The sequence below is a fragment of the Cherax quadricarinatus genome, chromosome 45 (genome assembly GCF_038502225.1).
Source record: "Cherax quadricarinatus isolate ZL_2023a chromosome 45, ASM3850222v1, whole genome shotgun sequence".
Classification (NCBI taxonomy): Eukaryota; Metazoa; Arthropoda; class Malacostraca; order Decapoda; family Parastacidae; genus Cherax; species Cherax quadricarinatus.
In genome coordinates, this window is record NC_091336.1 from 31,264,162 (window position 1) to 31,282,297 (window position 18,136).

The following is an 18,136-nucleotide window of genomic DNA, read 5'->3' on the forward strand; positions in this document are numbered from 1 at the left end:
AAGTTGGACCGCAGGCGACTGACACTAATAATATAATATAATAATATCTTTATGTACTACAAGTCCAAGGTATGAAAGCCTAACTGACATCAGTGACTTACTACTGTATAGAAAGCCGCTTGTTATGCAGAGCATTTCGGGCAAATTAGGTCAGTGTTGTCCCAGGATGCGACCCACACCAGTCGACTAACACCCACATACCCACTTTACTGATTGGTAAACATAGATAACCGGTGTAGGGAAACACGTCCAATGTTTCCACCCCTTCGCCGGGAATCGAACTCAGATCCCTGACCGTGTGAGGCGAGAGCTTTTTCCACCAGGCCACGGGCCACCAGCTTGATCAGTCCTGCCAGCAACTAGGAGGCCTGGTCTGGGACCGGGTCGCGGGGGCAGCGGCCTCCGGAAGAGATTCCAGGTAAATTCTAGGAGTGTATACTATTATACTGTGTTACTCATTCAGTGTATGTTGCTTATATAGTGTTGCTCATTCAGTGTATGTTGCTTGTATTGTGTTACTCATTCAGTATATGTTGCTTATATAGCGTTACTCATTCAGTGTATGTTGCTTATACTGTGAGTCTCTCATCTAGTGTTTGCTACTTGCAATGTTGTTTCCTTGTCTTATGCTTGCTACATATGTTGCCACGAAAAGTTCATATTTCATTAGATATATATATATATATACATACACCAGAGGTATATATATATATATATATATATATATATATATATATATATATATATATATATATATATATATATATATATATATATATATATATATATATATACCAAATTGCTTCACTATTTTCTTTGAATTTGGGAATGAGACTTTAGAAGACATCTCATCACGAATGGTTCAGATTAAGCCAAGATGACCATACAGCAGTTTAGATGAAGAGGTGAGGAGAAAGTCAAAAGACAGGTCAAGTGAAGAGAATGTCAGAGGAAAGGTCAAAGGAACTGAGGGGGAGAACAGCGATGAGGTGAAGTCTCTCGAGTTCTGTGGATGCTGACACTGGTCAGCGTGCTAAGAAATTAAACATCAAAGGAATGAAAACCTGGGCTAATAATCAAGTTAATTAATAATGTAGTTGAAAAAGGCTGATTCAATAAGATGACATCTGAGAAAGCAAGAAAAAAGACAAATAGTTTTGGTAAAGAATAAGTATAGTAGATAACTTTTCTATAAACTTCATCGTCAAAGAGTTCATAACAGTGATCATCAACCTTTATGCACACTTGGGGCACATTTGATGGTCATCTGTGTGATGAGGGCCGCACGGTTTTGTTGACAACGTGCAGTGTGGAACCTATGTAACAGTGAGTTCATAATTTCATGCGAGGGCCTCATCTATTTCTTAGAAAGGCCACAAGTGGCCCACGGGCCGCAGTGCTGAGATTGCTAACTCAGAATGTTATCCAGCATGATACAAAGTATCATAAGGAAAACTCATATAAAAACTAACCAGAACATAAAATATAAAACTGCTGGTCAGACTGAGGAGAGTCCATCTAGACCAAGAGTTTACATGACCTATGTCTTTCTCTTATGTCACTGTCAATTTACTAAGCAATCCAGATTATCTAATTTATTGTCTTAACATTTATTCCTAATATTTTTTTCATATATTAATAACATATACGGGACAAGAGTTACAGGTACCTCAAGTTGATATATATAATATTCAATAATGAAATGATAAATTAGGGTGTTGAAGTGTCAGTTTACACGTACAAGAACACATGAGGACAATACTTAAGCATAACGAAAGTAGTTACACATATAATATACACTTTGTAATCTCAGTAAGGCACTGCTAATGTTTATTATTATATTTAAGGATAATTAGGGAGACATAGAGAACTTTTTATGTAGTGGATGGTAGTCACTTATGGTGGGTGAAGTTAGTTTTGTGTGCTGGTAGCCAGAGGAGTTATCACAACATCGATGCTTCCTTCTGGTCTCAAGAGCACAGGAGATAATGCCACCTTCACCTCCTCGTGGCCGCTCTTTAGACGCAATTTTGCCTTCAGTATCAACTTAGCCAGGGCAACTTTGGCCTCCATCAGGGCAAACCGCATTGCTATAGAAAACAAAAGAAAAATTTATATTACGGCACAATAAATTTTATAATGATTTTACATAATAACTGCAGGAAAAAAAATAATGTATATAATATTACATTTATAAATAACATATTACCACTCTTACCTATGCAGCTCCTGGGTCCCATCCCAAAGGGCATATGAGTGAAATTAGTGATATTGGACTTGTTCTCCGGCAGAAAGCGGTCTGGCAGGAACACCTCAGGTGCCGGCCAGTAGCGAGGGTCGTGGTGCAAACTCCAGATTGGGATGGTCACTAAGTCACCTGGACGCAGTATCACGTCAGTGCCAGGTAGTCTGTCAGGAACACTTTTATTCAGTGAAAAAATAATGACTCAACTTTATACGCAGAAATTTAACTTGAAAGAAATTAAATGGAAAATTGAAAATACATCTAAAAAATAAATGTTGAGCAGAGCCGTAGTGAAACTGGTGGTGTCGTAGTTAAACTGGTGTTGTTGTAGTGAAACTGGTGGTGTCGTAGTGAAACTGGTGTTGTTGTAGTGAAACTGGTGGTGTCGTAGTGAAACTGGTGTCATAGTGAAACTAGTGGTGTTGTAGTGAAACTGGTGGTGCTGTAGTGAAACTGGTGGTGCTGTAGTGAAACTGAGGGGGTTGTAGTGAAACTAGTGGTGTTGTATTGAAATTGGTGTTGTTGTGGTGAAACTGGTGGTGTTGTAGTGAAACTGGTGGTGTCGTAGTGAAACTGGTGGTGTCGTAGTGAAACTGGTGTTGTTGTAGTGAAACTGGTGGTGTCGTAGTGAAACTGGTGTTGTTGTAGTGAAACTGGTGTTGTTGTAGTGAAACTGGTGGTGTCGTAGTGAAACTGGTGGTGTCGTAGTGAAACTGGTGGTGTCGTAGTGAAACTGGTGTTGTTGTAGTGAAACTGGTGGTGTCGTAGTGAAACTGGTGGTGTTGTAGTGAAACTGGTGTTGTTGTAGTGAAACTGGTGGTGCCGTAGTGAAACTGGTGTCATAGTGAAACTAGTGGTGCTGTAGTGAAGCTGGTGGTGCTGTAGTGAAACTGAAGGGGTTGTAGTGAAACTGGTGGTGTTGTAGTGAAACTGGTGTTGAACTGGTGGTGTTGTAGTAAAACTGAAGGGGTTGTAGCGAAACAGGTGGTGTTGCAGTGAAACTGAAGGGGTTGTAGTGAAACTAGTGGTGGTGTAGAGAAACTGGTGTTGTTGTAGTGAAACTGGTGGTGTTGTGGTGAAACCGGTGTTGTTGTAGTGAAACTGGTGTAGTAGTAAAACTGGTGGTGTCGTAGTGAAACTGGTGGCGTCGTAGTGAAACTGGTGGTGTCGTAGTGAAACTGGTGGTGTCGTAGTGAAATTGGTGGTGTTGTAATGAAACTGGTGTTGTTGTAGTGAAACTGATGGAGTCGTAGTGAAACTGGTGTCGTAGTGAGACTAGTGGTGCTGTAGTGAAACTGAAGGGGTTGTAGTGAAACTGGTGATGTTGTAGTGAAACTGGTGGCGTTGTAGTGAAACTGGTGGGGTTGTAGTGAAACTGGTGGTGTTGTAGTGAAACTGGTGGTGTCGTAGTGAAACTGGTGTCGTAGTGAAACTAGTGTCGTAGTGAAACTAGTGGTGCTGTAGTGAAACTGGTGGTGCTATAGTGAAACTGAAGGGGTTGTAGTGAAACTAAAGGGGTTGTAGTGAAACTGAAGGGGTTGTAGTGAAACTGGTGTTGTTGTAGTGAAACTGGTGTTGTTGTAGTGAAACTGAAGAGGTTGTTGCGAAACTAGTGATGTAGTGAAACTACTGGTGCTGTAGTGAAACTGAAGGGGTTGTAGTGAAACTAGTGGTGTTGTAGTGAAACTGGTGTTGTTGTAGTGAAACTGGTGTTGTAGTGAAACCGGTGGTGTTGTAGTGAAACTGGTGGTGTCATAGTGAAACTGGTGGTGTCGTAGTGAAACTAGTGGTGTTGTAGTGAAACTGGTGTTGTAGTGAAACTGGTGGTGCCGTAGTGAAACTGGTGTCGTAGTAAAACTAGTGGTGCTGTAGTGAAACTGAAGGGGTTGTAGTGAAACCGTTGGTGTAGTGAAATTGGTGGGGTTGTAGTGAAGCTGGTTTTGTTGTAGTGAAACTGGTCGGGTTGTAGTGAAACTGGTTGTGTTGCAGTGAAACTGTTGGGGTTGTAGTGAAACTGGTGATGTTGTAGTGAAACTGGTGGTACTGTAGTGAAACCCATGCCTGGTGAAGCAAGTCAAGAAATGAAAAAATGTGCAAAGGTTTGCAAGGAGACTAGTACCTGAGCTGTGGGGTATGTCCTGTGAGGAAAGATCAAGGGAACTCAGGCTGATGATACTTGAGAAAAGGACTGGGGATGAAATGATTACAGCATGCAAAATGCTGAGATGAATTGATAGAGTGGTTAATGAAAGAGTTTGAGAGATGGGAAACAGCAATACAAAGGCATAGCTGGAAGTTGAAAATACAGATGAATCACTGGGATGTTAGGAAGCATTTCCTTAGCCGTATAGTAGTGAGGAAGTACTGTGACTTGGAAAATAAAATGGTCTACATGGAGGGAACTCCAGGGGTCAACGCCCCCATGACCCGGTCCATGACCAGGCCTCACAGTGGGTCAGCACCTTATCAACCAGGCTGTTACTACTAGCCACATGCAATCCAACGTACAAACCAAAGCCCAGCTGGTCAGGCACTGACTTTAGGTATCTGTTCAGTCCCCTCTTGAAGACAGATAAGGGTTTATTGGCAAACCCCTTTATGTATGCTGGGAGACAGTTGAACAGCCAAGGTCTCCTTGTTTATTGTGTGTTCTCTCAGTGTACTCACAGCACCTCTACTGTTAATTGAGGAAATGTTGCAATGCCTCCAAATTCTTAAGCTTTCATAAGAATTGATTTCTGAGTAGACATTTGGGACCAGTCCCTTTTGGATTTTCCAGGTGTAAATTATATCATCTGCCCTCCAAGGAGTACTGGTCTTAGGGTGCTTTGCTGAACTTAAAAGTGCAGTGAAGGTCAAGTGTATGTTCTCCAGATCTGCAATTTATCCCGGTTTGAAAGGGGATGTTAATGTACAGCAGTATTCTAGCCTACAGAGAGACAGTGACCTAAAAAGGATCATCACTGGCTTGACATTCCTAGTTTTGAAGGTTCTCGTTATGCCTCCTATCATTTTCCTCGTAATTATGATAATGACATTCTCGTGTTGCTTGAAGGTGAGAGCCTCTGCCATTATCACTCCTATGTCTTGCTCATTAGTTTCCCGTTTTATTTATGTGCTTAAAATTCATTTCACACTCCATTCAAACTGGAATTTATTGAACATGGTATTGCTTTCTGCTGCCCATTGGAAGACTTGGTTTATATCTGCTGGAAGATTTACAGTGTCCTGAATGGATGAAACTCTCATGTAAAATCTAGTATAGTCTGCAAAGGAAGAACCAGTTGTATGGTTTACATCTTCGTCTGTGTCAATATGAAGACGAATAAAAGGCTAGGGGCAAGGGGAGAGGGAGAGAGGAGGGGGAGGGGGATGGGGAGGAGGGAGAGGGGAAAGGGGGAGGGGCAGGGAGGGAAGGGGGGCCTATATTTATTCACAGGACGAGCTTCCTCGCCTTGGTGATAAAGTGAAAACAGTTTCCTCACACATCAATTAATAAGTTCAGTAATTTGACACAGTGAACCCAAAACTACAAAAATGTATATCATTGTAAATAAAAAAAAAAATAATGTCTCCTTTGAGGGCTACATAAAAATAAATTAGTTATAAATAATAATGTAAGTGTAAAACCAACTTGTATGTTTTGGTACATTCCCGCTCCGCGAAGGTGCCGGCCGGGTAGAGTCTCATGCTCTCTGAAATAGAAATATGTAATTAAAATACAAAGTAAAGAATTGGGCAACTTTACTTCCATAGTCATCAAAAGAATTATATTAAAAATGCTTCAGAAGATGCCAGTAAAAGTTATTATTGTTCTCGTTGATCACTTCTTGACGTCCATCATCAATAGTGATACACACCAGTTTACTGTAACTAATGTAAACTAGTACAGTGGACCCCCGCATAACGATCACCTCCGAATGCGACCAATTATGTAAGTGTATTTATGTAAGTGCGTTTGTACGTGTATGTTTGGGGGTCTGAAATGGACTAATATACTTCACAATATTCCTTATGGGAACAAATTCGGTCAGTACTGGCACCTGAACATACTTCCGGAGTGAAAAAATATCGTTAACCGGGGGTCCTCCACTGTATATTGTAAACTCCACGAGCTGGTAGAGGACAACTCGTTTGTACTCAAGATTAGCTCAGTAAATAAATAAATTATACATATTACACAGAATATATCTCTGTATTTACCTCACATGTATCATTTTTCAGTCGAAATATAATAATTATGCATATATGCAAATGGCAGAGTAATGTTTTGTGAAGGGATTTGGGACAACTGGTTAGCCGGACTTGAGTCCTGGAGTTGGGAGGTACAGTGTCTGCACTTTAAGGGGTTTGGGATATTGGCTGTTTGGAGTGACATCTAAAATGTCCTGTCTGAGAGCAGAGGCTCTCAGACAGTGAATGATGGTGGTGTGAATGATGGTAAAACTGTTTCTTTCTTGGGTCACCTGCCTCGGTGAGAGAAGGTCCTCGTGCACACCTGGTCACTGATACTCTCCTCGTGCACACCTGGTCACATACTCTTCTCGTGCACACCTGGTCACTGGTACTCTCCTTGTGCACACCTGGTCACTGGTACTCCCCTCGTGCACACATGGTCACTGATACTCTCCTCGTGCAAACCTGGTCACTGATACTCTCCTCGTGCACAAATGGTCACTGATGCTATCCTCGTGCACACCTGGTCACTGATACTCTCCTCGTGCACACCTGGTCACTGATGCTATCCTCGTGCACACCTGGTCACTGATACTCTCCTCGTGCACACCTGGTCACTGATACTCTCCTCGTGCACACCTGGTCACTGATACTCTCCTCGTGCACACCTGGTCAATGATACTCTCCTCGTGCACACCTGGTCACTGATACTCTCCTCGTGCACACCTGGTCACTGATGCTATCCTCGTGCACACCTGGTCACTGATACTCTCCTCGTGCACACCTGGTCACATACTCTTCTCGTGCACACCTGGTCACTGGTACTCTCCTTGTGCACACCTGGTCACTGGTACTCCCCTCGTGCACACCTGGTCACTGATACTCTCCTCGTGCAAACCTGGTCACTGATACTATCATCGTGCACACCTGGTCACTGATACTATCATCGTGCACACCTGGTCACTGATACTCTCCTCGTGCACACCTGGTCACTGCTACTCTCCTCGTGCACACCTAGTCACTGATACTATTCTCGTGCACACCTGGTCAGTGACACTATCCTCGTGCACACCTGGTCACTGATACTATCCTCGTGCACACCTGGCCACTGATACTATCATCGTGCACACCTGATCACTGATACTATCCTCGTGCACACCTGGTCACTGATACTATCCTCGTGCACACCTGGTCACTGATACTATCCTCGTGCACATTTGGTCACTGATACTATCCTCGTGCACATCTGGTCACTGATACTATCCTCGTGCACACCTGGTCACTGATACTATCCTCGTGCACACCTGGTCACTGATACTATCCTCGTGCACACCTGGTCACTGATACTATCCTCGTGCACACCTGGTCACTGATGCTATCCTCGTGCACACCTGGTCACTGATACTATCCTCGTGCACACCTGGTCACTGATACTATCCTCGTGCACACCTGCTCACTGATACTATCCTCGTGCACACCTGGTCACTGATACTATCCTCGTGCACATCTGGTCACTGATACTATCCTCGTGCACACCTGATCACTGATACTATCCTCGTGCACACCTGGTCACTGATGCTATCCTCGTGCACACCTGGTCACTGATACTATCCTCGTGCACACCTGGTCACTGATACTATCCTCGTGCACACCTGGTCACTGATACTATCCTCGTGCACACCTGGTCACTGATACTATCCTCGTGCACACCTGGTCACTGATACTATCCTCGTGCACACCTGGTCACTGATACTATCCTCGTGCACACCTAGTCACTGATACTATCCTCGTGCACACCTGGTCACTGATACTATCCTCGTGCACACCTGGTCACTGATACTATCCTCGTGCACACCTGGTCACTGATACTATCCTCGTGCACATCTGATCACTGATACTATCCTCGTGCACACCTGGTCACTGGTACTATCCTCGTGCACACCTGGCCACTGGTACTATCCTCGTGCACACCTGGTCACTGATACTATCCTCGTGCACACCTGATCACTGATACTATCCTCGTGCACACCTGGTCATTGATACTATCCTCGTGCACACCTGATCACTGATACTATCCTCGTGCACACCTGGTCACTGGTACTATCCTCGTGCACACCTGGCCACTGATACTATCCTCGTGCACACCTGGTCACTGATACTATCCTCGTGCACACCTGGTCACTGGTACTATCCTCGTGCACACATGGCCACTGATACTATCCTGGTGCACACCTGGTCACTGGTACTATCCTCGTGCACACCTGGCCACTGATACTATCCTCGTGCACACCTGGTCACTGATACTATCCTCGTGCACACCTGGTCACTGATACTATCCTCGTGCACACCTGGTCACTGATACTATCCTCGTGCACACCTGGTCACTGATACTATCCTCGTGCACACCTGGTCACTGATACTATCCTCGTGCACACCTGGTCACTGATACTATCCTCGTGCACACCTGGTCACTGATACTATCCTCGTGCACACCTGGTCACTGGTACTCCCCTCGTGCACACCTGGCCAAGCTTCGTCGACCTGAGTGTCACTTGCTGTTTCTTACTCTGGTATTTAACCATTACCTAAACTCTTAACAACTCTAGTTAAATCAGTCATTCTGATTTTGACAGAATTAATTAATACACAAGTTTCTGTTATTTATTTAATAAGGTAAAATAAATAATAGGAATTTGTGAGATCAGAACATTTATATGGCTAAATAATTTTTGTCAATATATATTCATAATAATTTAAACAATAATTCTTAATGTAAATTAAAGAACATTTATATTAATTCAGAAATGCTAAGTGTTTTACATAAAGGTTTAAACTGGAGTCAAGATAATTGCTCAATTATAAAAATGTTCAGTCATGCCTCAGCTTCACGCTGATCGACACTACAGAGCTGAACATTTATCAAGGTTAAGGGACTGATCACCTCAGAGTTTCTTCAAGGCTGAAGGACTAATCAACTGTTATTTATCTCCACCCCTCTTTTGCTGCCAATATTTATTCTCCTCTATATTTGATTGCAAAAGCCTGCTGAGTAAGCGAAATGTTTAAGAACATAAGAACATAAGAAAGGAGGAACACTGCGGCAGGCCTACTGGGCCACACTAGGCAGGTCCCCCTCAGACCCAGAACAAAACTCACAAACAAAAATACGTGCTTAACTCACCTTCATCTCAACTCATTTCATAACCAGGGAACTATTGAAGAGGGTAACGAAAGAGCTGAAGCACCTGGTCCACCACCAGGGTACTGAAGCACCTGGTCTATCACCAGGGTACTGAAACACCTGGTCCACCACCAGAGTACTGAAGCTCATTGTACATTACCAGGGTACTGAGGCACCTGGTGCATCATCAGAGCACGGAGACACCTTGTCCAACATCAGAGTACTGAAGCACCTCGTCCATCACCAAAGCACTGAAACACCTCGTCCATCACCAGAGTACTGAAGCACCTGGTCCACCACAAGAGTACTGAAGGAGCTGAAGCACCTGGTCCGTTACAAGAGTACTGAAGCACCTGGTCCATCGCCAGGGTACTGAAGGAGCTGAAGCACCTGGTCCACCACCAGGGTACTGAAGCACCTGGTCCATGACCAGGGTACTGAAGGAGCTGAAGCACCTGGCTCACCACCAGAGTACTGAAGCACCTGGTCCACCACCAGGGTATTGAAGAAGCTGAAGCACCTGGTCCACCACCAGAGTACAGAAGCACCTGGTGCATAACAAGGGTACTGACGGAGCTGAAGCACCTGGCTCACCACCAGAATACCGAAGCACCTGGTCCACCACCAGGGTACTGAAGGAGCTGAAGCACATGGTCCACCACTATAGTACTGAAGCACCTGGTTCACCTCCAGAGTACTGAAGCACCTGGTCCACCACCAGGGTACTGAAGCACCTGGCTCACCACCAGAATACCGAAGCACCTGGTCCACCACCAGTGTACTGAAGGAGCTGAAGCACCTTGTCCACCAGCAGAGTACTGAAGCACCTGATCCATCACCAGGGTACTGAAGCACCTGGTCCACCACCAGAGTACTGAAGCACCTGATCCATCAACAGGGTACTGAATGAGCTGAAGCACCAGGTCCACTAACAGAGCACTGAAGCACCTGGTCCACCACCAGTGTACTGAAGGAGCTGAAGCACCTTGTCCACCAGCAGAGTACTGAAGCACCTGATCCATCACCAGGGTACTGAAGCACCTGGTCCACCACCAGAGTACTGAAGCACCTGATCCATCACCAGGGTACTGAAGGAGCTGAAGCACCTGGCCCACCACCAGAGTATTGAAACACCTGGTCCACCACCAGGGTACCGAAAGAGCTGAAGCACCTGGTCCATCACCAGGGTACTGAAGCACCTGGTCCATCACCAGGGTACTGAAGCACCTGGTCCACCACCAGAGTACTGAAGCACCTGGATCATCACCAGGGTACTGAAGCACCTGGTCCATCAACATAGTACTGAAGCACCTCGTTCACCACCAGAGTACTGAAGGAGCTGAAGCTCCTGGTCCATCATCAGGGTACTGAAGCACCTCGTCCATCACCAGGGTACTGACGCACCTGGTCCATCACCAAGGGTACTGAAGGAGCTGAAGCACCTGGTCCATCACCAGGGTACTGAAGCACCTGGATCATCACCAGGGTACTGAAGCACCTGGATCATCACCAGGGTACTGAAGCACCTGGTCCACCACCAGAGTACTGAAGCACCTCGTCCATCACCAGGGTACTGACGCACCTGGTCCACCACCAGGATACCGAAAGAGCTGAAGCACCTGGTCCATCACCAGGGTACTGAAGCACCTGGATCATCACCAGGGTACTGAAGCACCTGGTCCACCACCAGAGTACTGAAGCACCTCGTCCATCACCAGGGTACTGACGCACCTGGTCCATCACCAAGGGTACTGAAGGAGCTGAAGCACCTGGTCCACCACCAGGGTACTGAAGCACCTGGTCCATGACCAGGGTACTGAAGGAGCTGAAGCACCTGGCTCACCACCAGAGTACTGAAGCACCTGGTCCATTACCAGGGTACTGATAGGGGCTGAAGCACCTAGTTCACCACCAGAGTAATGAAGCACCTGGGTACTGAAGGAGCTGAAGCACCTGGTCCATCACCAGGGTGCTGAAGCACCTGGTCCATCACCACCGTACTGAAGCACCTGGTTCACCACCCTAGTACTGAAGCACCTGGTCCACCACCGGAGTACTGAAGCACCTGGTCCATCACCTGGGTACTGAAGCACCTGGTCCATCACCAGAGTACTGAAGCACCTGGTGCACCAGCATGGTGCTGAAGGAGCTGAAGCACCTGGCCCACCACCAGAGTACTGAAGGAGCTGAAGCACCTGGTCCATCACCAGGGTAATGAATCACCTAGTCCACCACCATAATACTGAAGCACCTGGTCCATCACCAGAGTACTGAAGCACCTGGTGCACCAGCATGGTGCTGAAGGAGCTGAAGCACCTGGTCCATCACCAGAGTACTGAAGCACCTGGTGCACCAGCATGGTACTGAAGGAGCTGAAACACCTGGTACACCACCAGAGTACTGAATGAACTGATGCACCTGGTCCATCACCAGGGTAATGAATCACCTAGTCCATCACCAGGGTACTGAAGCAACTGGTCCATCACAAGGCTACTGAAGGAGCTGAAGCACCTGGTATATCACCAGGGTACTGAAGGAGCTGAATCACCTGGTCCACCACCTGAGTACTGAAACAGCTGAAGCACCTGGTCCACCACGAGAGTACTGAAGCAGCTGAAGCACCTGGTCCACCAGCAGAGTACTGAAGGAACTGAAACACCTTGTCCATCACCAGGGTACTGAAGCACCTGCTCCATCACCAGGGTACTGAAGCACCTGGTCCATCACCAGGGTACTGAAGAAGCTGAAGCACTTGGTCCATCACCAGAGTACTGAAGCACCTGGTCCACCACTGAAATACTGAAGGAGCTGAAGCACCTGGTCCATAACCAGGGTACTGAAGCACCTGGTTCTACACCTGAGTACTGAAGCACCTGGTTCACCACCAGAGTACTGAAGCACCACGTCCATCTCCAGAGAACTGAAGCACCTCGTCCATCACCAGAGCACTGAAGCACATGGTCCAACGCCAGGGTACTGAAGCACCTTGTCCTCCACCAGGATACTGAAACACCTAGTCCACCACCATAATACTGAAGGACCTGGTCCACCTCCAGAGTACTGAAGGAGCTGAAGCACCTGGTCCATCATCATGGTACTTAAGCACCTGGTCCACCACAAGAATACTGAAGGAGCTGAAGCACGTGGTCCATCACCAGGGTACTGAAGCTCCTGGTCGATCACCAGGGTACTGAAGCACCTGGTCCACCACCAGAGTTCTGAAGCACCTCGTCCATTACCAGGGTACTGAAGCACTTGGTCCACCACCAGAGTGCTAAAGCACCTGGTCCACAACCAGAGTACTGAAGCACCTAGTCCACCACCAGGGTATTGAAGCACCTGGTACACCTCCAGAGTACTGAAGGAGCTGAAGCACCTGGTCCATCATCAAGGTACTTAAGCACCTGGTCCACCATCAGAGTACTGAAGGAGCTGAAGCACCTGGTCGATCACCAGGGTACTGAAGCACCCGGTCGATCACCAGGGTACTGAAGCACCTGGTTCACCACCAGAGTACTGAAGCACCTCTTCCATTACCAGGGTACTGAAGCACTTGGTCCACCACCAGAGTACTGAAGCACCTGGTCCACCACCAGGGTACTGAAACACCTGGTCCACCACCAGAGTACTGAAGCACCTTGTCCACCTCCAGGGTACTGTAGCAACTGGTCCACCACCAGAGTACTGAAGCACCTGGTCAACCACCAGAGAACTGAAGCACCTGGTCCATCACCAGGGTACTGAAGCACCTGGTCCATCACGAGAGTACTGAAGCACCTGGTCCACCCCAGAATACTCAAGGAGCTGAAGCACTTGGTCCACCACAACAGTACTGAAGGAGCTGACGCTACTGGTCCATCACCAGGGTACTGAAGCACCTGGTCTATCACCAGGGTACTGAAGTACATGGTGCATCACCAGGGTAACGAAGGAGCTGAAGCACCTGGTCCATCACCAGGGTACTGAAGGAGCTGAAGCACCTGGTCCATCACCAGGGTACTGAAGCACCTGGTCCATCACCAGAGTACTGAAGAAGCTAAAGCACCTAGTCCACCATCAGAGTAATGAAGCACCTGAGTACCGAAGGAGCTTATGCCCCTGTTCCATCACCAGGGTACTGAAGCACTTGGTCCATCATCAGGGTACTGAAGCACATGGTCCACCACCAGAGTTCTGAAGCACCTGGTATATCACCTGGATACTGAAGCACCTGGTTCATCACAAGAGTACTGAAGCACCTGGTCCACCACCAGGGTACGGAAGGAGCTGAATCACCTGGGCCACCACCGAAGTACTGGAAAAGCTGAAGCACTTGGTCCATCACGAGGTTACTGAAGTACCTGGTCCACCACCGGAGTACTGAAGGAGCTGAAGCACCTGGTCCATCACCAAGGTACTGAAGCACCTGGTCGATCACCAGAGTACTGAAGGAGCTGAAGCACCTGGTCTATCACCAGAGTACTTAAGCACCTGGTCCGCCACCAGAGTACTGAAGGAGCTGAAGCACCTGGTCTATCACCAGAGTACTTAAGCACCTGGTCCACCACCAGAGTACTGAAGGAGCTTAAGCACCTGGTCCATCATCTGGGTACTAAAGCACCTGGTGCATCACCAGGGTACTGAAGCACATGGTCCACCACCAGATTACTGAAGGAGTTTAAGCACCTGGTCCATCACCAGAGTACTGAAGGAGCTGAAGCACCTGGTCCACCACTAGAGTACTGAAGGAGCTGAAGCACCTGGTACATCACCAGGGTACTGAAGCACCTGGTCATCACCATGGTACTGAAGCACCTGGTCCATCACCATGGTACTGAAGCACTGGGTCCATCACCATGGTACTGAACGAGCTGAAGCACCTGGTCCATAACCAGGGTACTGAAGCACCTGGTTCACCACTGGAGTACTGAAGGAGTTGAAGCACCTGGTCCATCACCAGGGTACTGAAGCACCTGGTCCATCACCAGGGTACTGAAGCACCTGGTCCATCACCAGAGTACTGAAGCACCTGGTCCATCACCAGGGTACTGAAGCACCTGGTCCATCAACAGAGTACTGAAGGAGCTGAAGCACCTGGTCCATCACTAGGGTACTGAAGTACCTGGTCCATCATCAGATTACTTAAGGAGCTGAAGCACCTTGTTCATCAACAGAGTACTGAGGCACTTGGTCCACCACCAGAGTACTGAAGGAACTGAAGCACCTGGTCCATCACCAGGGTACTGAAGGAGCTGAAGCACCTGGTCCATAACCAGGGTACTGAAGCACCTGGTCCACCACTGGAGTACTGAAGAAGCTGAAGCACCTGGTCCCTCACCAAAGTACTGAAGCACCTGGTCCACCACCAGAGTACTGAAGGAGCTGAAGCACCTGGTCCATCACCAGGGTACTGAAGTACCTGGTCCATCTCCAGATTACTGAAGGAGCTGAAGCACCTGGTCCATCAACAGAGTACGGAAGCACCTGGTCCACCACCAGAGTTTTGAAGGAGCTGAAGCACCTGGTCCATCACCAGGGTACTGAAGCACCTGGTCCATCACCAGAGTACTGAAGGAGCTGAAGCACCTGGTCCATCACCAGAGTACTGAAGCATCTGGTCCATCACCAGGGTACTGTAGCACCTGGTCCATCACCAGAGTACTGAAGGTGCTGAAGCACCTGGTCCCTCACCAAAGTACTGAAGCACCTGGTCCACCAGCAGAGTACTGAAGGAGCTGAAGCACCTTGTCCATCACCAAGGTACTGAAGTACCTGGTCCATCACCAGAATACTGAAGGAGCTGAAGCTCCTGGTCCATCAACAGAGTACTGAAGCACCTGGTCCACCACCAGAGTTCTGAAGGAGCTGAAGCGCCTAGTCCACCACCAGAGTACTGAAGCACCTGAGTGCTGATGGAGCTGAAGCACCTGGTCCATCACCAGGGTACTGATGGAGCTGAAGCACCTGGTCCATCACCAGGGTACTGATGGAGCTGAAGCACCTGGTCCATCACCAGGGTACTGATGGAGCTGAAGCACCTGGTCCATCACCAGGGTACTGAGGGAGCTGAAGCACCTGGTCCATCACCAGGGTACTGATGGAGCTGAAGCACCTGGTCCATCACCAGGGTACTGAGGGAGCTGAAGCACCTGGTCCATCACCAGGGTACTGATGGAGCTGAAGCACCTGGTCCATCACCAGGGTACTGAGGGAGCTGCCGCAGCTGGGAATATTCATTATCAAAATTTTCACTTGCCCAGAAGTCTTCCTCAGTCGAGTGTAGAAGTGAATGAATGTCTTGCTCAGTCCTTCAGCCTTGACGAAGAGATAATTTTGAGGTAGTCAGTCTCTCAACTATGATGAATATTCAGCATTATAACCTTGATCAATACGTCTCTGAGCACTACAATGAAGTTTCTTATACTGGAGTCAGCATATTGACATCTATGTAATTTATAATGGTACTCTGCAGATAACCTTTCTTACCCATGAGACAAGCGTCCAGGAACTTAGCTTCCATTACGCCCTGGTAGGTAATATCACCATGTTCCTCAACCATCTGTTGCACCTCCTGGCGGAGACGCTGCTGGTGTACGGGATGTTTGGCCAGCAGAAAAGCAGAGAAGGCTAGAACAGCCGCCGTGGTGTCGTAACCAGCGATGAGGAAGAGCACACACTGAGCCACGATACATCTGTCCGTCAGCACTGTAATGTTCGTTGCTACGCTTATTACCTTTAAAACTTATTGACTATACAAGGTTAAAAAAGAATTACATGTAACACGCTCGTCACCTGCCAAATAGGGAATGAAATAATCTCTTAGTTAATAATATACACAGAGAAAGAAGACATCTTGATGTGTATATACTTAACTTCGTAATGACTGATTATTTTACTCTTTTATTCCCAGTTACGTTATTATTATTATTATTATTATTATTATTGTTAATTATTATTATTATTATTATTATTATTATTATTATTATTATTATTATTATTATTATTGTTAATTATTATTATTATTATTATTATTATTATTATTATTATTATTATTATTATTAAAAACGAAATATAGTATTTTCAGTAAAGAAAGTCATTGTTGGATGATGAAATAATGAAATATAAAGTGAAGAGAGATATAGACCTCTCAGTGTATATATACCGAGAGATATAGACCTCTCAGTGTATATATACCGAGAGATATAGACCTCTCAGTGTATATATACCGAGAGATATAGACCTCTCAGTGCATATATACCGAGAGATATAGACCTCTCAGTGTATATATACCGAGAGATATAGACCTCTCAGTGTATATATACCGAGAGATATAGACCTCTCAGTGTATATATACAGAGAGATATAGACCTCTCAGTGTATATATACCGAGAGATATAGACCTCTCAGTGTATATATACCGAGAGATATAGACCTCTCAGTGTATATATACCGAGAGATATAGACCTCTCAGTGTATATATACCGAGAGATATAGACCTCTCAGTGTATATATACCGAGAGATATAGACCTCTCAGTGCATATATACCGAGAGATATAGACCTCTCAGTGTATATATACCGAGAGATATAGACCTCTCAGTGTATATATACCGAGAGATATAGACCTCTCAGTGTATATATACCGAGAGATATAGACCTCCCAGTGTATATATACCGACAGATATAGACCTCTCAGTGTATATATATCGAGAGATATACACCTCTCAGTGTATATATACCGAGACATAGACCTCTCAGTATATATATACCGAGAGATATAGACCTCTCAGTGTATATATACAGAGAGATATAGACCTCTCAGTGCATATATACCGAGAGATATAGACCTCTCAGTGTATATATACCGAGAGATATAGACCTCCCAGTGTATATATACCGACAGATATAGACCTCTCAGTGTATATATACCGAGAGATATAGACCTCTCAGTGTATATATACCGAGACATAGACCTCTCAGTGTATATATACCGAGAGATATAGACCTCTCAGTGTATATATACCGAGAGATATAGACCTCTCAGTGTATATATACCGAGAGATATAGACCACTCAGTGTATATACACTGAGATATATAGACCTCTCAGTGTATATATACCGAGAGATATAGACCTCTCAGTGTATATATACCGAGAGATATAGACCTCTCAGTGTATATATACCGAGAGATATAGACCTCTCAGTGTATATACACCGAGAGATATAGGCCTCTCAGTGTATATACACCTAGAGATATAGACCTCTCATTGTATATATACCGAGAGATATAGACCTCTCAGTGTATATATGACGAGAGATATAGACCTCTCAGAGTATATATACCGAGAGATATAGACGTCTCAGTGAATATACACCGAGAGATATAGACCTCTCAATGTATATACACCGAGAGACATAGACCTCTCAGTGTATATATACCGAGATATAAAGACCTCTCAGTGTATATATACCGAGAGACATAGACCTCTCAGTGTATATACACTCGGGGAAAGTCGTGTCACGCCCTGCTCCTCCAGTTCCATCTCCACGGTACTA

General features: G+C 46.1%; 1 protein-coding gene across 1 annotated transcript; it reads right to left on the reverse strand.

The window, feature by feature from the left end:
- Positions 1 to 1,580: 1,580 nt before the first annotated feature.
- Positions 1,581 to 16,286, reverse strand: LOC128694919 (cytochrome P450 9e2; the record flags this gene model as incomplete). The annotated part of the gene is given in 4 exon segments (XM_053785296.2): positions 1,581 to 2,090; positions 2,219 to 2,409; positions 5,880 to 5,940; positions 16,068 to 16,286. Coding segments are annotated over 4 exon segments (504 nt in total). The 3' UTR covers positions 1,581 to 1,911.
- Between the last annotated feature and the right edge of the window lie 1,850 nt (positions 16,287 to 18,136).